A 14,498-nucleotide genomic window follows, 5' to 3' on the forward strand; every position below is an offset into this window, starting at 1 on the left:
TTAGGTGATTTTATTAGATAAAAATATGAATTAATTAACCATGACAAGTTAAGGAGAGCCTTGGAGCAACGGTAAAGTTGTTTCTGTTAACTTATAGGTCACAAGTTCGAGTCCTATAAGCAATCATTAATGCTTGCATTAGGATATGCCGTCTACATAATACCCCTTAAGTGCGGCTCTTCCCCCTACCTTTCGTGAATACGGATGTTTTGTGCACCGAGCAGCCCTTATAAGTGAGAGAAATCTATCAACAAATACATGTCATGCACCTATTAGTTTGGTGTAAATATCCGGTGCGAGTGAATTTTTACCATTAAAACAAGTCATATTGGCATAGTCTATACAACTATAAGCTGATCCTTCTCAAATGTGTAGACTCTTCAGGATCATGGAGTCCCCATAATCTTGTTTGTTGCTGCATCACCAAAACTGAAGTCTCACTTTCAATATCTGAGGCTGCAAGTAATTCTCCTATAAACCCTAATTCACCATCCTCATTGTTCCTCTTTGTTAATTGTAACAAAATTGGTGAGTCTATATGTCTTCTACCAACCATAACCAGATCATAAAAATTTCCCAATGATTTAATAACTTCTAACACGTCAGCGCCCCTATTCACCTCTGCTTCTTGATAGGAAACTTGTTCGGAACGAAGAAATCTGTGATTGAATTCACTCAAGATTTGAGTATCAAGAACCTTACTTCGTTCCGTGCCACCAACAATGTTTTCGGAGGAACTTGATCGTGTGAATCGTATTAGTGTCATTTGTACACTAGGATGTCCGGACATTCGTTCTGCATATGATAAAGCTTCGCGATCATCTGCACCCCCAAAGAAGAGGACCACCACTCTATACAATGAAGGAACTGTGATTGCATACCGGGATTTTTTCGTGCTTCCTCGATTGATAAGTATCCCAACTGAACAAGGAGCTTTCTCAAGTACATTCTTGTTTAGATGTCTATATGCATAAGATGTTTCAATTCTTTTCTCAAAGATCCAATGCTTGTGAAAAGGGACAATGATAAGAGTTGTTCTCTTTTCTAAAGCAAGAGAACAAACATCATTGTGCATTGTTGCATAAGGTGATATCCCTTTGTAACACTGTACCATGATAAGGTCATTGTTCTGTTGTCCAAATTTTTCGAAAGAATTGAAGATTCTTTCGGATTGTGTTGGATTCAGAGATGGCTTGTCACGTTTCTGATGTGCTACAAGGACTGAGGAGGCGCGGCCTGCAAGCTTAGTAAGATGAAGGACAACCAAATTTACGCGACTTTCTTTTGTAGGGTTAGAGACTTGAAGTAAACTGATGACTGCGCGAACATTTTCTTGGCTGTGTATGCAAGCAAGTATACGAAGTTCATCGTTTTCTCTGCTATGCATTATAGTCCTCCTTTTGTAGGCTATGTACCGTCTTGAAGGGTCATAGAGAACTTTCACAAGAGGCGATATAACTCCTGTTATAACAACCACTGAAATTAGCATGATCGTATAGTTTTCTTCAGACATGTCCTGCATTAGAAATACATTAATGAGTAGGCCAATTTCATATGTACGATAAAAGATAATTCTACAATCTATTGTGTGTGCAAGATCCATTTTAACCTTACATAGAAGGAGCAAAGTGTTTATCAATATTAAAAAGGGCAGACCAGTACACTAAGTTCCCGCTATGCCCGGGGTCTGGGGAAGAGCCGGACCACAAGGATCAATTGTACTGCAGCCTTACCCTTACCCTGCATTTCTGCAAGAGGCTGTTTCCACGACTCGAACCCGTGACCTCCTGGTCACATGACAACAACTTTATCAGTTACGTCAAGGCTCCCCTTCATGTTTATCAATATTACTATTTCAAAAAAGAGCATAGGGGCTTACTTTGTTCTTTTTAAAGTCATTCAAGAAAGCGAGTTCCATAATGCCTTTGGAGTTCATGATCAAAGCAAGAGAGAAGGCGTCGCGTAGTGGCACTCTCCAGAAAAGAAGAGGCAATATAGTTCCCATGATCTTTCCAATAAAAGCAACTAAGACAACCAACTGTAGCACACCTACATTTCTCAACCTTACAATTGAAAAGACGTTCATTTGCAATCCACAAATGGTGAAAAAGGGTGGCATAAGCAGCACAGATACAAAGCAATCAAGTCTTTCAACTAATGCAGAACCTAATGGCGGTCCATCTGGTATCACCAATCCAAAAAGAAAACAGGCAACAATAGAACTAAGGCCGATCGCTTCACCAGTGAAACCACACCATAATAGTAGAACAAGTACCACAAAAACATAAATATGTTTCACAGGTTTACCCTCTGGTGTTTGTCTGATTGCCCATAAAATTGCAGGACGGAATCCGAACGCGATAACAAGGATATAAAGAGCACCAGACACCAATGAACCCAAAGTTACTCTCACTGATTTTGCCTTAGCTAACTCTAGAGCATACTTTAGACTTAAAATAGTCCAATGGCAAATATCACATATAATCGAAGACGAAGAAGCTAACCGTCCTATCTCCGAGTTAAGAATCTTCAACTCGTCAAGAAAACAAGCAATGCCAGGGTAAGCTGTCATAGATTGAAGAATAACTACCCTTGAAAGCAGAGTGATGAGTTCTTTATCCAAAGATAGAAACTTTTCAAGAAGAAACGCCGTGAAACTGGCAAGTCCAAAAGGAACAAAGAAGCCCAAAATTCCTACAAGCTTTTCTGCTAGATTTTAGAACAATACTGAGATCTATCTTAACTCCAATCTGAAAAATGAAAAGCATGAAACCAAAGACTGATACTGTATCCAGTACTGATCTTCCTTTACTAGGAAAAACTTTTGAAGAAACTTCTCCATTTTTTCCAATGATCGAAGGACCGAGTATCACACCACCCTGTTCAACAACAAGTTAGTAAACAAAATTGACCAATAATTTACTTCAGAAAGCTATATATTTAGTATTTCTTATATTACGGATAGCCATCAATAATTTATAGCTGTGTTAAGTACATGATTAATACATGTAGTAGGGTCGTATTATAGCAAATTCAAGGTTTCCACCCCCTTAGGCCCTAAGCATTTATATTGCAAGTTTTCTAATCTTAGGGCACCATGACATTCAATATAACTGCTCATAAAGATTGATACGAGGGCCTATGCTAATATCTAACTATTGAAGACATTTTGCCAGTATACATGGAGTTTTTACCGAAGTTTCTGGGAGCTAGTGACCCCTCAGCCTATAGTGTGCATCCGGCTCTACTTACAACTTTCTTTAACATTATATTCGCGTTAACTAAAGAATAGACATTATCATTAATCTTTAATACTAAAAGTTTTTATCAAAACACTATTCCATATGATAATAGTATTATTAATCACTAACACATTTTTCACGAAAAATGTTTTTGATCCACGATCAAACGCCAGAGAAAATGACTTCCATCGTACTATTAGGACATCTTTTCTATGACAATGGTGCCCGAACCAACTTGCGCACCTCACTATTCTATTAGAAACCTGCTGTCTCCCACCAACATATATATGGTAACTTTACCCACCAAAGCTATACAGGAAGAAACTACATTGTGTTTTTTTAATCTGTGGTCTCCAAGGTTTGCCCCACTTGATTGACCACAACCTCGGGTGCACTACTAGGGCAAATTATAGGAGAACCATTAAATAAAACAGAGAAATAAAGAAAGAAAGGGATATATATATACTTACGAGAATCTGAGAAACAATGAGGGGTTGGCCAAGAGGTTTGAGAAGTGATTGGATAATGCGAGTGAAAACAGAAATGAGAGAAAGCTGTAATAAGAGAGCAGGAACAGAGTAATCAAGAGGATCATCACCAACAAATAAACCTTTGGAATTGATCTGATTGAATGAAGTACAAACTAAATTGGCTCTTAAAGCCAGGGCATTGCTCATGTTTGAAACCCAATTAAGGGGCTTTAATTTCAGCCCTATATATATATATATATATTGTGATTTCTTGATCTTTAGTTTTGCATAATGATCATCATTATTGTAAAGAGAAAATTATTTGTTTCATTTTGTTAAAGATACAAAAAGAGAGAGAATTAGGGGTAGAGGCAATGGCTTAGCACAGAAGGGTGGGAACCCCCACCCCGTCTTAGAGAATGGGAAAGATGAATGGAGGAGCATGAAAAGTGGAGGTAAATGACAATTAATACGTACTACTTTCCAAATTATATGACATTTTCTTGTTGTTGTTTTTTATTTTCATATTGTTATCACTTTATGTTAGTTTTTTCGCTTCGATTATGTTGTTTTTTTTTTGGTTTCTCGCCCGGTATCGATATTCGCATTGGAGCCTGACTATATTCGGATTCGCGCCGCGTAGGGCCCCATTCGGGGGAAAGCGCTCCCTACAAGGATTTTTTCATACCCAGGGCTCGAACTCGAGACCTCTAGTTAAGGGAAGAGCAGTACCATCCACTGCACCACATCCTTTGGTGGTGATTATGTTGTTATCTTGCTGGTGTTGGTGCTTATTGCTATTGCTTCTTTGTTTTTCATTTTTTCTAGCTAGGGTCTAGTGAAGACAGTATCTCTACCTCCTCAATGTTGGGATAAAGCCTGCGTATACATTACCCTCTCCAGACCCTGTTTGTGATGATCTTGTTATTGTTGTTGTAATACTACTCCCTTTGTTCCAGTTTATGTGATCTTATTTCCTTTTTAGTCCGTTCCAAAAAAAATGAACCCTTTCTAAATTTGGTAACAATTTAGCTTAAACTTACAATTCTACCCTTAATGAGAAGCTTTCATAACCACACAAATATTCTGGACCCTTTTTTGACTTGTTTAGGACCACAAATTCCAAAAATCTTCATTTTTTCTTAATATTCGTGTACAGTCAAACAGGTTCACGTAAATTAGAAGGGAGTATAAGATTCTCACTTTTCCATGGAAACAAATTAAATTAATAATATTAAACTTTTTATGCGACTCTATCAACCTAACTTTTCAACTGCTACTTCATATTTTCCTTCACTACCACAAATATAACACTCTATGTAATTGATATTGACATCTTCAATTCTACGTTTCATTCTAGTACCGTCTATGACACAGTAATGATTTTGGCAAAAAATAAATTCCTTTTTGCAGTTTTATGCTACAGGTTATTTGGTAATTAAATTGCATATTATGCTGATTATACAGTTGATATAGTCTCTTTCAGTAATTTGCCATTGTAGCATCTATGCATCTATGAATGCTCGGTAAAAAATATTCATACAAGGTCCGGGGAAAGGCAGCACCCCAAATGGTATTGATGTAACCAAATGCATAGTGGTTGTTTCCACGACTCAAACCCGTGACCTATAGGTCACACAAAGACAACTTTACCGTTGCTCCAAGACTCCTCTTCTAAAAGTTGTTAAGAATAGTTTTGCTTATTTTCTGTTGTTTCTTCAGTAACCAATAAATGGTTGCAACTCAAAGCTGGAGAGGAAAATAAACCAACTTTGAATTTGATTATACTTTGTCCATCTTAACTGGAGTGGGTTCAACATGATTTCATTTAACTTGTCTATTATCCAATTTTACTTCTTTGCACCCCTCAACTAATGAACAAACATGTCAAAACAGAAGTATACAAAGAATCAAAGAATATTTGCCCCTAATGAAATGAAACCATTTACAGGCTACTCACCACCATTGATGAACTAGAACACCTCTCTCTCTAAGAGAAGAAAAAAGCTCCAAACAATGTGCATATGTCTTCTCATATTTAGGACTCCTTTTACCAGGACAACACTTTTGCCATCTACTATAATGACATTCAAGAAACAACTCATCAATCAAACATATTGCACCAGTCTCAATCAACCTTGGTATCAAGTGAAACTCAGTCCCTTCAACATCCATTTTCACAACCAAATAATCCCTTTCTTCAGCCAAACTCATCAACCATAATGCAAAATCAAACCCCTTAATCGTATCCAAATCCCCCACGAAATTCAACGACGATTGTGCTGATTGTACTCTCCCCATCCCTCGACCCTTCTCCACGTTCTTCTTCCTACTCGGCTCTCTACTTATCTCGAAAAACAACGTCTCGTTCCTCAACCAAGCTGCATATGGCAAAAGATTAACTCCCTTTTTACTATACTCGTCGTGAAATTCCCTATCAGCTTCAATCGCGTATACCTCGAATTTCTTGTTCTGTTTCGGATACTGTTTGTTGAACCAACTACCAATGCTTGAACTATAACTCCTTGCTCCAACATCAACATAAATGTACCTATTTTTAAAGCTTATATCAACCATTGAAGACAAATACTTCAGATTCCTAAAGTTCCTCTTCAATGTTATCCATGGTTTTATTGGCTCTTCCTCAATTAAAGGCTCCAATTTTCGAATTAATTCTCTTTTATACCCTGAAACAACACAGTCATTACTCATTTTCTCGAAATCAATACACCTATTTTTGTTACATCGGGCCATAGGTTCCAATCCTGTCACCTTTACTTTTTCGAAAATAACTTCGCGAATCAAAGGCTGCCACGTGTCAAAACCGTCAATTTCACGTAACCTTATCAATTTGAAAGAATCGAACAATTGAATCAACGAATCGAGACTGTAATTATCTTTCGTTATTGTGTGAATAACGAAAAAACCACCAGGTTTTAGAGTTCTAGAAACTTCTTTAGCAAACTCAACTGGCTTCGTCGATTTTTCGAGAACTCCGTCGGCAGCGTACTCAAAATCGAAAGTGTTCTCATCGAACCGCTGGCGAATAGCGTAACCGTGACGAATCAACGGCGAGGACGATTTGTTGAAAATTCCGATCGAATCGACGACTCCGACGTCGATCAACGCCGCGACGTCTTGGCCGGTTATGGTTTCGATGCACAGAGACTTGGAATTAGGAGAAAGGAAGCCGTCAGCGATGAGATCTTGGAACACGGAGTAGTAGTAGTTCCTGACGCCGGTGCCAGAATCCGGTAACTCGCCGTAGATGGAGATGGAGTTAGGGTTTAAGCTTTCCGGCAAGAAGCAGAAGTCGCTGGAGTTACATGATTTGCCGCCTTTGACAGTGAAGACGTAAGCAAAACGAGCGAGGAAAACGAGAACCACGAAAGAGACGAGTCGCACCAGAATATTTCCCAGGAAGTTTGGTTTAAGTGTGAACGCCTCCATTGAAGCATCGAATGAGCTCGACGTTGGCGCCAAGTCGATATTATTGAAATTATGTTAAGAGTTTATTTTTTGTGGTTTAGCGAACCCATTATAAGCATTCAATTTGGGCCTTAAAATTAAACTCATTAGTCTTTGGGTGATTTGCACAAATAGGATACTTTGGTGCCACTTTTAATTTTTTGATCCCGCTTATTCCATGAGTAAGATTTTAAATATAAGAAGATATTACATATTTACGGTGAGGTAAGTGGGGGCCAAAAAATTAAGACCATCCATTTTTAAGTTCATTGAATGTAATTTACTATTAGACTTTTGAGGAATTTATGTATGGGTTATTATAATTAGGGGAAGTGACATATTCTACCGGTTGATTAAAAATAATTATATCTGCTACAAATATATAAAAAATATTTATTTTGTCGCCCATTATTTTTGGGAGCGGCCATAATAAGTAATTTTTCTTTTTAATAATTACCCTTATTTACCTACTTTTAAACTAGTTACAAAAGATACCCAATTCACCAAAATTATACTCCTTAAATCACAGAAGATCCATTTTCTTTTCTAATCTCTCTCGCCATCTTCTCCGTTCATACCCCTAAATCTCTTCCTTCTTTTAATCTCTCTCTCTCTCATGTGTATTTTGAAATATGTTCCTATTGAAATTTATTGGATGTTGTTTTTTGATGTGTAAATTGTGATGTTAGATTTACCATTAAAGGATCTTGAAGCTTGAATTATTTTTTGGTAATAACTGTGAATATTACCATAACAACCCAAATACTTTACATCCTAAAAGCATCAAGTGTACTAGCTTGTCCCAATACAACCAAATCTAAAAAAAATCCTTCTAAATATAGAACTTCATCCACTACGAAAGAAAAGAAAAATCAATTGACCTATAAACTAACTACACAATCGGTGTATCAACAATGGATATTGTCTAGCTCTTCTGGACTCTACATATATGCTCAATCTTTCTGCGAGCTTCTTCTTTATTTGGCCGACACAGAATTCCATGTTCAGGTTGATTTGTCTACAAATTCTCCAATTCCTAGCTTGCCAGGTATGATATACTATTGCTCCTATTATTGCTATTGCTACTTCCTTCCTGAATTGCTTCCAATGCCTCCTTCTAATCCATTGTAATATCTCAGGTATTGCCATGTCTGGTAATTTGATGTCAACCCAACTTGCCAATGCATCTCTCATATTTTTTACCCAGCAGCAGTCCCAAAACAGATGTTATTGAGTCTCTAATACTCCCAAGTTACACATGCAACACTAAGCATCTCTTGTGATAGGAATGTGCATTTGTAGCAGTCTCCCATTCGTTTGCAATTTTTGTTGATTTGCTAACCATAACACAAATCTGTTCCTGGGTAGCATCACTCTACTCCATATCAAATTCATTTCCCAACTTCTTGACATATGCCCTAACATTGCATTGTAACTGCTAGAAATAGAATAAGCTCCATTACTAATCAAAATGCATGTGTTTCCATTGTACCATTGAGTCATGCTATGTTTTAATCCATTAATCTTCTTCCAATACCAGCTGCAATCCGCAGGTGGATTGAGATCCCAAATGTTCCTACACGACCTCATATACACACCATGCACCCATCTTACCCATAATACTTCCTTATTGGTCAGTAGTTGCCATAATAGTTTTCCAACAGATGCCACATTCCAAAGTTTACACCCCTTAATATTTAACCCTTCACACTTCTTTGGTCAAGTCTCATGTTACCAGTGCTATCTTTTTATGCCCTTCTGTGTTGCCCCATAGATACTCCCTGCATTTTTCGTCTACTTCGTTGATAACACTTTGAGGGAGTATAAAGATAGCTCCTCAAAAAATAGTATATTGCAAATAGCACTGCATTAATAACTTGCAGTCTACATGCGTAGGATAGCCGTTTTGAATAACCTGACTGAATTCTCTTTGTAATCTTCTCAACTAGTTGATGGCATTCTACTTTGATCCACTTTTTTGATGTTAAAGGTAACCCCAGATACCTCATAGGTAATGTACCCACTGAAAATCCTGTGTTACTTAGGATTGTCTGCTTTGTATCCTCATCCATTCCTGCTAGGAAAATGTTTGATTTCTCCATGTTAGCCACCAATCCTGAAACTTCACTAAAGTGATTAACTACTTCCATCATTCTATGAATGGACTGAATATTGCCTTTGTAAAACAACATCAAGTCATCTGCAAAGATTAGGTGAGTCAACTTGGTACTCTTGCACATAGGATAAAACTGAAAATCTGGGAGCTCACTCATTTTATTTATCCCTCTAGATAGATACTCCATGACCAGAACAAACAGTAATGGAGACATAGGATCCCTTTGTCTAAGCCCTCATTTTCCTTCAAAATATCCAAAACCTCCATCATTCACTTTTGCTGTGGATATAGTTGTTGTAACACACACCATGATCAATTTTATGAATGGTATAGAAAATCCATAGCCTTTAAGCATTTTCTCCAGAAATTCTCATCTAACCATATCATAAGCTTTCTTTAGGTCAATCTTCATCAAACATCTTGGAGTAGTCTTCCTGTTCCTGGACTCTTTGTTTCATTTATACTGAACATAGCAGCCTTTACTTCTGCAACTGTATATGGCTTTACCAACTACATTTGTTGAGTAATTGATAATGTCTTTCCATTTTTCATAAAACTTTGCAAGGCATGTGTCCTGAACCTACCTTTTGTTCTTAACAGCTCTTGATAATAGTCCACAAATATCTCTTCTATCTCCTCTTGATCTGATTTCATTCTTCTAAACTTGCCAGCTAGTATAGCTTCTTGTAATCTTCAGTATTTTAGCACTGAAAAAAAGTATCTATTATTATCATCTTCCAACTTGATCCATGTAGCTTTGCTCCTCTATTGAAGGTATACTTCTGCCAAGTAAGAAGATCTTTTGAACTTTTGGAACTTCTGCAATTCTTCTGCCTGCAGCCGAGCATCCACTGGATTCCTATAAAGTTCTGTTTGAGCTTTAGCCAAGGCCATTCTATATGCATCAGCTACTTCAACAATGTTGCTGAAATACCTTCTATATAACACCTTTAGTTTTTGCTTTAACATCTTTAGTTTCTTAACCACTCTGAACATACTACACCCTACTATATCCTGCTTTCATCCCTCCTGAACTACATCAATAAAGTTTGGATGAGTCGCCCAAACATTGCAGTATTTGAAAGCAGCTTTTGCCCTCCTAAGTGAATTTGTACTTAATAGCTTGAGTGGACAATGGTCAATTATCCCCTCTTCTAGATATTGTGTCATGTATATTGGCATTAAATTAAGCCAGCCTGTTTGATAAACACCCATTCAATCTTTGATAAGATCCTACTTCACTATGTCTGTTATTCCATGTATACCTACTCCGACTTATTGGTAATTCAACCAAATCACATTGTTCTATACACTACTGAAACTCTGCTATTTCAGCAATATTTATAGGATTTCCTCCCACTCTATCTTCAATATGCAAGACATAGTTAAAGTCCCCATAACAATCCATGGACTCCTCATATTCTCAGTCACATTATCTAAATAACTCCAGAGACTTCTTCTTTCTTCTTTTGTATTGAAAGCATATATTATAGTCATTATAAAGGTGATTTGCAAACTGTTGTGAGTCACCTCACATGTAATTGCTTGAGCATTCATAGAGCTAAGAGTAATTTTGAAACAATCTTGTCTCTATACCAACCAAATTCTCCCATTATAATGTTCTCTCAAATTAGTTATACTCCCCCACCCAACAAATAGCTTGTTAGTCACTTAGTCAATTTTCTCAGTCTTTATTTTTGTTTCCAACATACCTATCAACTCTATCTCTTCTTTATTACAAAGGCGTTTCACCTCCTTTTGTTTGTTAGGGGCATTCATACCCCTAACATTCCAACATAGTATGTTATCTATTACCCCTGAGAGGAGGTACTTTCCCTCCCACATTTCTATCTACTTTGCCGACATTGTTCTTATTTACAACATTATTATTTACCTCCAATACTTGAAAATTATTATGATAGCTTTTATCTTCAGCTCCTTTCCCTGTTGTACTTGTCTTCCTATAACTATCGCAGCATTTATAGGAGTTATCCATCCTGCATTGTCCTGCCTAGGCTGAGTTATTTGCATTCCTGTTTCATTGCTGCTCCCTTGCTATTTCCTGTTTTCTGCTCTTGCCTCCTTATCAGTTGTTTGAATCACTTGTTCTGCTGCTATTTCATCCTTTTTCCTATGTTGGTCTAGTATCTGCAGTTTGCTTCTTGCTCTACAAACTTGTTCATCATGACTATTTTTCCAGCATACTTTACACAATGTTGGCTTTCAATCATAATGCACTTTCTGTTCCATTAGCAGCCCTCTTTTATTCTTAAAGAACACTTTGTCAGGCAATTTGGTATCCATCTGAACCTCAACTAGGAGGCGTGCAAAACTCAGCCCCACCTTCCTTTCTGTGTGACTGTCAACCATCAATGATCGACCTATTAAACTCCCAATTTTGCTTAGGCCTTTAGGACTCTAGTACTTGAAGTCCAGCCCAGGCAGTTTTACCTATATGGGGACTATATACAATTCCTCTTTGGTGCATTCCATGTCTGCATGCCATGCTTTCACAATGACTGGTTTGTTGTCAAAGTGATATATACAACCTTGTAACACCTCATTCTTTCCCATCACGGAATCAAATCGCACTATCACTATACCATTTTTTAACATTGACACCTTTTTTATACCATGCTTACCCTATAGTCTACGAACATATGCATTAAGCAGTGTGAATGGCGGGTGAGCTCCCAATACATAACACACTATTGCTGATTTCCAGAATTCAATTTCTGAACTTATGTCATCTGCCTCAATTTCACAAACAGGTGCCTCATCATGTATTTCAGGCTCTACAAATTCAAGTTTAAAGCCAACATTTGTTACCTTAGTTATATCCAAATTATCCGAGATGGATCCTTTAGCATTCAACTCTAATGAAGCTTCAGCTTCATCAGCCATGACAATTTCCCACTCCTAGCTCCAGAATTCAAGACCTCCTTCCCTTGTGGCGGTGACGACGATGTACCTTCACCCAATTCCTTGACCTGCGGTCCTAATTAACTTGCAATTAGTGACTTCACTTCCTAGCTCTTCGATTTTCCCTTGTTCGATCAGATCATCCATGCATGGTACTGTTCCATTAACTTCTTCCTCCTCGAGCTGCTTTTCTGGATTTTCACTTACTTTCATCTTATCATCCTTCTTCCTTTGCTGATAAGCACCCAAAGCGATGGTTTCTCGTGCAATAATTGCCTTCTGCGAGGGATTCCGAGCTCTCTTCCCCATTGTGGCGTGTGTTATGCTACCATGCGTTGAGAGAGAATCCCTTTCCTTCAAAAGTTAAGCTTGAAACTTGTAAACTACATTTGTTAAGTTTGTATTTGTTTTGATCGATTTTGATTGAGGTGTGTTCGAAATATTGATTAGAGGTTGTGGCTAAGTTTTAAGTCAATTTGGTGGAGATTTTGAAGAACATTTTCGAATTTAGGTCGAAATTGAGTTGAGTTTGCGAAGAAGATTGGATACTATACACCAAAATGATATATGGTATACCATTTTTTGTGTACAATATTTAATCCAACGGTATGTAATGTATTGCGATAATATACCGTTATAGTATACTTTTAGATCTCTGCTTCTGTCATCGCCTAACCTGTGATGATAGTGGATGAAAATCATTTGTGCAAAATATGTTTAAGAAAAGTAAAAAGAAAATATTTTATACCTATACAAATATGTTTAAGATCATAAATTTTTAATTTTTTTAAAAAATTTCGTATCAAATCAAACTCCGATACATGAATTGAAACAAATTAATAATGTATTATGTATGATCATGTTAGAGGACATAGGAAAAAACTTGAGACGTAATAAATAGAGTGCACATTGGGGCATGTTGTTTCATGTGATGGGAAGTTGTCAAATTAGGATCTAACGAGAAGTCTACAATCTGAAAACTCTCACTGTTTTTTCGTATATTTCTTCTTTCACATGCTTCATTTATGACAACATCATAGGCACCATCTTCAATTTCTATTATATTTCTTCTCAGTCCTTTTTTTATTACTCCCTCCAATTTAATTAATGTGTCTTAGTTAGATTGAAACTTAAACAGTAAAAAATATTTTTGAATCTTATAATCTTCAAATGAGAATATGTCTAATATACCAAAATCGCCTTTGAATTTAGTGGTTTAAAACTTGTCATATGATATAGTGGAGTTAAAGTTACTAAATATAAAAAGTGGCCTTTTCATTGATAGATTAAAAAGGAAAGTAAAATATATAAATGGAAACGGAGGGAGTATTTTATATGGAAGACAAGACGCATACTTTTTTTTTTTTTGGAAGATTAGGACTTATACAACTAAACTATAAACTTGTCAATCACAAAAAAAAAAAAAAATAGCACGGTCTAGCCAGTTTTCGGTCTGGTCATTCAAAAATAGCCAGCGTTTGTCAAGTCATTGAAAAATAGTCACTATTTTGGTGCAACAGAGACCGGTCCAGCATGATATACTGGAGTTCGGTACACCTGTGTATGAACTTCCAGCATATTATGCTGGACCGGTATACTTTGCTGTCCAGTATAATATACTGGAGTCTGGATCACCGGTGCTCCAAACTCCAATATATTATGCTGGACCGGTATATTATACTGGAACTCCAGTATATTATGTTGAAGTATTTTTTCAGATTTTGAATAGTGTTTTCGTTCAAATTTATCTTTACATGAAAAGTGGCTAAATTTTGATTACTTTTGAAACTGTAGCTATTTTTGAATGACCACTTGTAAATCTGGCTATATTTGAATTTCTCCCAAAAAAAAAGAAGAAGTCACATAGGGACTAATTTTTATAGGGAGTAATCCAAGCCCGATTTTTTTTATGAGATAAGCACGAATAACTTCTTTTCGATAAGCACTGATAGTGAGATTTGAACCTAGGACCTTTGTCTACTCTAACACCATGTTAAAGTATATTATCATCTCATTTAAAAGTATAAACAATAACCGATTATATTGTACTAATAGTGTAAAAATTCTTTAATTGTCAGTTTATTAATTTAACATAAAAATCTTTTCACTTCACATTAAGGTTTTTGTTAACATTTTTTCCTAACCAACATTACGAAATCAATGGCACAATGACTATTTCTTCTCAAGTTTTGAACAATGACAAGAACTTCACTTCACTACCAACTGCAATCACTAACAACATGGCATCATCAAACTCTTAATTTCCTTTCATAATCATAC

The 14,498-nt window shown here is 36.7% G+C and overlaps 1 protein-coding gene and 1 pseudogene across 1 annotated transcript; both read right to left on the reverse strand.

Moving 5' to 3' along the window:
* Nucleotides 1-207: 207 nt before the first annotated feature.
* LOC104230132 (cation/H(+) antiporter 15-like) lies at nt 208-4,400 on the reverse strand (annotated as a pseudogene).
* Nucleotides 4,401-5,668: 1,268 nt separating this feature from the next.
* Nucleotides 5,669-7,198, reverse strand: LOC104230131 (uncharacterized). Its single transcript, XM_009782871.2, has one exon. The coding sequence runs from the start codon at nt 7,160-7,162 to the stop codon at nt 5,669-5,671; it is 1,494 nt and encodes a 497-aa protein (XP_009781173.2). The 5' UTR covers nt 7,163-7,198.
* Between the last annotated feature and the right edge of the window lie 7,300 nt (nt 7,199-14,498).

The sequence above is a fragment of the Nicotiana sylvestris genome, chromosome 2, assembly GCF_000393655.2.
Source record: "Nicotiana sylvestris chromosome 2, ASM39365v2, whole genome shotgun sequence".
NCBI classification, from domain to species: domain Eukaryota; kingdom Viridiplantae; phylum Streptophyta; class Magnoliopsida; order Solanales; family Solanaceae; genus Nicotiana; species Nicotiana sylvestris.